Source organism: Cyprinodon variegatus, unplaced genomic scaffold (assembly GCF_000732505.1).
Source record: "Cyprinodon variegatus isolate N-32 unplaced genomic scaffold, C_variegatus-1.0 Scaffold130, whole genome shotgun sequence".
Lineage (NCBI taxonomy): Eukaryota > Metazoa > Chordata > Actinopteri > Cyprinodontiformes > Cyprinodontidae > Cyprinodon > Cyprinodon variegatus.
In genome coordinates, this window is record NW_015150583.1 from 839,869 (window position 1) to 846,327 (window position 6,459).

The 6,459-nt window shown below is 37.2% G+C and overlaps 1 protein-coding gene across 3 annotated transcripts in view; it reads right to left on the bottom strand.

Moving 5' to 3' along the window:
• Nucleotides 1–6,459, bottom strand: part of LOC107085693 (kelch-like protein 4) — a 39,220-nt gene that overhangs the window by 29,922 nt on the left and 2,839 nt on the right. The window contains exon 1 of one of the 3 annotated variants that reach the window (XM_015376175.1): nt 3,613–4,070. The exons of 1 other annotated variant lie outside the window; for it this stretch is intronic. In XM_015376175.1, the coding sequence (XP_015231661.1) occupies nt 3,613–4,070 (458 nt within the window). Of the gene's footprint in view, nt 1–3,612; nt 4,112–6,459 lie in introns of those variants that run through there. One more of the 3 variants, XM_015376176.1, reaches the window with a different exon arrangement.

Here is a 6,459-nt window from a genome sequence, read left to right on the forward strand (position 1 = left end):
ATAGATAGATAGATAGATAGATAGATAGATAGATAGATAGATAGATAGATAGATAGATAGATAGATAGATAGATAGATAGAGAAAGACAGTATAAATAGTATAATTTATAATAAGCAAAGATTTGTAACTTTAATTTAATTAGGAAGAAAGGTTGTTTAACTCGGCACTGTCACAGGAGGTGTGATTATAAATATATGCTACACATTTTTTAATCAAACCTAGCATTGATCAGTCAGTTAAATACCCATATATTGTAATAAATTGACAAAATGTGAAAAAAAATAAAAGTTCAAGTTCATAACCCCTCAACTGTCATGATGTCCTTTAAAAAATTTATTTATATCAAATACGCGGAAAACACAGAAGATATTTATTTATGTAATTTTTTTTTTTAGATAAGGTTTAACTTTATCATCAAACTAAATTCTGCATTTAAAGCTGGATCTATTATTATTATTATATGAACTATTATTACGTTCATATCCAATAGGATCCTTAAAGATGTTATCAGTTAATTCAGCTTGACAGCGGTTTGAAACATTGAAAGCAGGAAGCCAGAATGATTAAAAAAATTAAATCATTGATTGGATGGCCTATTTATATCAATTGCATAAATTTAACTAATTACTGAGAGGCACCGAAAAATGACTGGCACATTTTTAAACTAAAGCTGAAATTTCTTTTTTTCTCTCTCTCTCTCTGACAAGAAATAGAAGCGTTCTCTAGTTTCAGCCCGAGAGAATGTGACAAATTACGTGTCAGGGATTTATGATGTGAGACGTAATAGGGCCACCCAGCTGGTGAGGTAAATAAATGTACATATCTCAGTGCCATCAACATCTGCTTAGCTACAGATGAATGCATGAGCCATGATGTGTCACACTGTCACTGGTCTAATTTGGGCTTTAGTTGTACATCACAACATGAAGAGCTTAAACCAAAGATACAGTTTCAATGAGGTGTGATCAGGAATAAAAAGTAATGGAGGTAATGCAAAGCTATTGGTGAAGTGACTTTTTTCATTTTAATTGATCGTTCTGGCTGGTCCAAAAGCTAGTTTCCTTGTAGGAAAAATAAAGTTAGATCATATGAAAATATCATTACTGTGACAGATATCCTCTAGCGTTTAACCAAGCAAACAAATTCAATTGGAGGAAAAACTAAGGCTTTGTTGAAAAATCTTTTAAAGTGATGTCAATATTCAGTATTCTTTTAGTGGGAGTTGTCAGTCTTTCACATCCTAACTTAATGCTTTTCTAACTCTGTTTTCCAGAAATCGTGTAAATCTAATTTACTGTGTAAAAGCTTGCTTTAAAGGCCACTTTTAGAATGTTTGTTTTGAACCCTGTCTGGTCCATCCCCAAACCTTTTTATGTAGATTTTGTCATTCCATTGTTTATTTGGAGATAGGTTTGGAAACTGAAAAAATATTCACACTTTGCATCTCAGTTTTCTAACAGACAACTGAAGGTTTTGAGTCAAAAGTGGAAAACAGAATGGTATATTCAACAAAAGGATTTTGATTTGCCAACCTCTATGCAAAACCCTGCTTTTGGATAGATACAAACCAGCAATAGTCTTAAATCCTATAAAAAATAGCTGAAGTTTATTAATCATTAATAATGACACTATAATTGATGTTAAGTGCATAGACAAGAACATTAAATGTTGAAACGCTGAAGAGGGATGAATGGTTTTGTGTTCACTTTTGCAACCAGAGTATTGCAACTTTTAGTCTCTGTAACAGAATTGTTATTATTGAGATTTATTATACAAGGATGGGCTAATTTGCACCTTGCAGAAACCTGGCATTATAACAGCTCTTTTTTGAGATCACTTTAAATCCCAGACATCCTGATTAAACAAATACAGTATACTTCTAAAATTATCAGACCACTCTCATTTTCTTCAAGTTCTCCTGTTGTAATGCATGAGAAATAAAACAGACACCTCCTACAAAAAGGGTGGTCGAGTTATTCTTTCACTGACCGTGATCAAATGAGAAATAAATTGATTCTGTGTTTGGCAATTAAGAAGCCTAACACTGTTTAGTAAGAAAATTGATATCTGTGTTGTAGAGAATACATCTCCCAAATGCCCGAGGATAGATTTTACAATTCATTTGAGGACAAATATTTCAATAATTCAGTATTGTTACCAGAATACGCCGGCCAACATGAACTTAACGATCCTAGGAGCCTGAGAGCTACACAGTTTCACTGCGAGGCACATCTTTTATGCATGCACTTTTTACACACAGGGACTCCAAAACATGAACATCTGCCAATTATGCCAACATGAAGAGAAGAATGTGGACTTGATTTTAAAGCCATATCTTAACTCGGAATAATTCATGCTCAGTTCAGGGAGCGCAGCCATCCACTGCCTGTGGCATTCACTCAATCCACACTGACACTATTTCACTGTAGAGCTAGACACTACGCATTCTGAAACACACACAATGAGCTCTATCTAAAACAAAGGGATAGGTTTACCATCATTGTTCATTTCTTTGCCAGGTGCACAGAACAAAGGCACACAAGAATCAGCAGAGCTTAAGGACCAATCACCTCAGAATGTCATAGGCAAGATAAAAGGAGAGTTTGTCTTTTCATCTTTAGTGTCAGCTGCTCCTGGCGTTCTGCAAGACAGTGTGCAAGCAAACAGGCTGACACACGTACGTTTCTAACCTGTTTACTTCCTGGAAGAAGATGTAGAATCAAAAGGAAAGGTATGGATGAAGTGAAGCATTTGAAGGCAAAAGAAGAGATTTTTTCACTGAAAATCTGGTTTTGAAGGAGGAATTTAGTCTGATGCTGTATTAGCTCTCAACACTAAAAGGACTTAGTTGTGGCTGACTCTCTGGATAATTCATGTGATTTTACAACCGCCTCTTTTTATAGGTTTGAGAGATGATACATGATGCAATGAATCTTTCCCGCTATCCTCTTTTAACTCAATGGGGGGAAAAGCATTAGTGTGGCATATAAAAAAATAAAGTGCTTTGAGGAATAAAATGAAGGAGCAAATAGTGTGTGATCTAGACCACAATATTAAAAAGAAGGAAGCAGTGAAGGCCCCAGCTTTTAGTTCAATGAATAATTAAAAAGGTTCTCTATTGGTTTACCCTGCCTAACACACTGTTGCCCATGAAGATGAGCTGTTCTCAGGTGAGACATGATGGTAGCAGACTAGCAAAAGCAAACTGAATAAATAGTTGAGCGGGTAGTTTTGATTTAGCTAATTAGAAGGCTCTTAATCATGTTTATCACTTAAACTTTATAAAACAGCTGATAAAGCACTGTTTATAATTAGACTAAGAAAATGACCAAATTTAACTGTTTAAGTGTCTTTGCTGATTAGAGAAATTCTGTCCGCATCACCAATTAAGAAACATCATCATATTTTTCATCACAGGATGTTTCCTTAGGATTATACTTGTTTCCTATAATTCATGTTTATCTGTAAGCTAATCTGCTATTTTACAGTGGAAAGTAAATAAAAGCATACCATAATCAGTTCTTGCTTTATTGCCATTTACATTATGAATGAATAAGGAAGGAATACTAGTAACTATCTTAGAACCTATCAAAAAGGATCAGTAGCCATACCTGTCTCTGGTTTCCACCTCTGCAGGTTCCTCTGTGCTGTTTATCACATCTTCCTGGCCAGATTTTGTTTGCTCTTTCCTCATTGCATTGGAAGAGGAAATGCTCTTTGGAGACTCCTCGTTGACCTGGAGGCCCTGGATGTTGTTTGACTGATGATGCCAAGATTGATGACCTGTCCTGACATAGACCGGAGTTGGTCCAGGTGTTTGGGACATGACGCTGTGGACGGGGCTGCTGGTCTTTCGTAATCCTCCAATACCCCTTTCCCGAGAATGGCTCTTCAGCCTTCCCTGAACGGGAGTTCCTCTGTGGTCCAGGCCATCCTGCTGGATGTAGCCTCCCACACTGCCACCTCCGCCGCCACTACCAGTAGAACCTTGAGATGAATGGCTGAACCAGCGCCAACGGAGCCTTAGGATCTGTTTCACATCAAACTCCTTCTTCCCTGACACAGACATCCTCCTCCTCTTCTGGGTTTGGAGATGCAGGCAGTGGTATGCTGGGTTCCAAAAAACATGGAGAGCAAAGAAGAGAAGAGCCTTGCTTTCAGTTTGCTCTGATTACAGTGAGCTTCTTCTGTTCCGTTACAGTCTCACTACTATCATGTCCACCTCCTCCTTGTAAAGCACCGCCGTTGTTATTTTTTTGCAAGGATGGAAAGCTGCTCTCTGCAGCTTTTGTTCCTTTGCCTGAGACTATAACCCTCCCTCAAAGTCTCCCTCCTGCTTTTTTCTTTCTCTCCTTCCCTCCTGTGCTGCTGCTGTTTCTTCTTGCTGCTGCTGTGCAGCTGGAGCTAAGATAATGCACATGCATGATCTACCCTCCCTCCCCTTTGCCTCCTCTTTTTCCCTTCCTCCCTCCCTCTCTCTCTCTCTCTCTCTCTGCCTGTCTTTCCTGTGCATACATTAACACACACTGCACACTCTTCGTCAAACACAGATATTCTTGAATTTTACTGAGAATAACTCTCCGGTCCTTCCTAGACCACTGTACTTCTGTTATGCGTAGGTAGCTAAATGTTACTGTATAGTGTGAACGTGACTGACTGCTCCTGCTGCTTGGAGGAGGTAGAGTATTATGGAGCCTGGATGATGAAGTCACACCATAACAAAGTAAAGGGCTTCCTGTTTAAGAAGTGACTAAAAGAAAAACCTAAGAGCAAGCAACATGAATTAAGATTTTAACTTGTGCAGGTGTGTATATATGTAGAATGAAGAAACCCTTAGCATGAATATGTTACTGCTGGTTTGAGTACAGAGCAATCGATATGAAAACATGGTTGTCATGATCCTTGGTTATCAGTTTTTTTCCATCGTTTATACCTTTCAGCTTGTTCTACTCTCATTTCTTGTCATCTATTCCCAGTATAATCTAAATTAGTTTATGTTAGATCTTTTTTTTTGTTTTAGTTTGTGTTTCTCATCAGCTCTATTCATGTAAATTATTTTTTCCCCCTCAGTCTCCCCATGTTTCTGTGCTGAGCTAGTTTTCTAACCTTTATTTTTTATCTTATCCTTCATTTAACCTCTCAAGCTCTGGTTTTATGTGAATATGAGTCCTATTGCAAACATGACAACTGTTTGATTTGCTGGAGGTTATATTTTGCAGATTGTGTTATGGATATTAAGGGTATCTGCCAAAACATTTCTAGTCATGTAGAGTAAACAAAATCTGAATATTAATTTCAAATACATACATTGTTAGATTGCTTTGCAACATCAATGTATTAAGAGGTGTCATAATGTTAAATAAAAGAAAATACAATATACATTTTTCATGTGGCTTGTAAACAGAGCAGTGAAAGTTATGTCAATAAGAATAAATTATGTATCAGCAAAGAGTGAACTGTTACTTCATCTACATTACATTTTTATTACAATCTCTATATAACAGACAGATAAAAATGGTGTGATTCTCCCCCATGCCATTAGTCAACAGTATGTTCTGTAAAACTCACAACATGGAAAAACACTTCCTGGTTGGGAAATAGGAGAGAAAAGGATTATTTTGTTGGCGCACCTTTGTTAGGGTCAAATGAGTCACCTCATACCCTGCATTCTGCCATTGTTGTTTTTGAAATCTCAGTCCTCTGAGGGCTTTAAAATGGTTTGCAGCTTAAAGGTTGTGCTCATGCACATTAACATCTACTGAATTTAAGTCATACCACGAATCCTTTAGGGCTTCCCTACGAGAAAGATTCAATTTTTAATGTTAACACAACAGCAGAGGCTAGGATATTGTCAAACCATTAAACTCTGGGACCTGTTCTTAAGTCAGGCCAGTGTAAAAGAAAACATGTAAAAAGGATGCTCTGAAACCAAGGATGCAACTATAACAAAAATACTGGTTATAGCAGCTTTATCATGATATTTTATTATTTGCACATCCATTTTATCTAAAAAATTGAAGAATGAGCCATTTCAAGCCTTGTCACATCCTGAAGCCAATTGTGGCCCCACCCTTCCTATCGTCCTTTGTCTCAGCAATCTGTTTACTGATTTAGCAGCTCTGCAGCATGATTTTAATGTGTCGGAATCAGAAGATATCAGCATCGGCTGGTTACCTGAAATGTGATTCTTACGTAAGCTTGGATTGGAGTCTCAGAAAAATTGTTGCGATAGTCTCTTTCAAAAAACACAGACATAAACTTATACCATCACAGAGAAAAGAGTAATGAATTCCACTCCAGCACATATTTATGCAGTCTGCCTGTCACACATCAAACAAAGTCCCGTGGGGAAAACATCTTAATGTGAGGTAGCCGTGCAGAAAAGATATTCTCTTTCAGTTCCTTTCTTGAAAGCCCCAGCATTTACAAGTAAAAGACTACATCCTGATAAACATTCA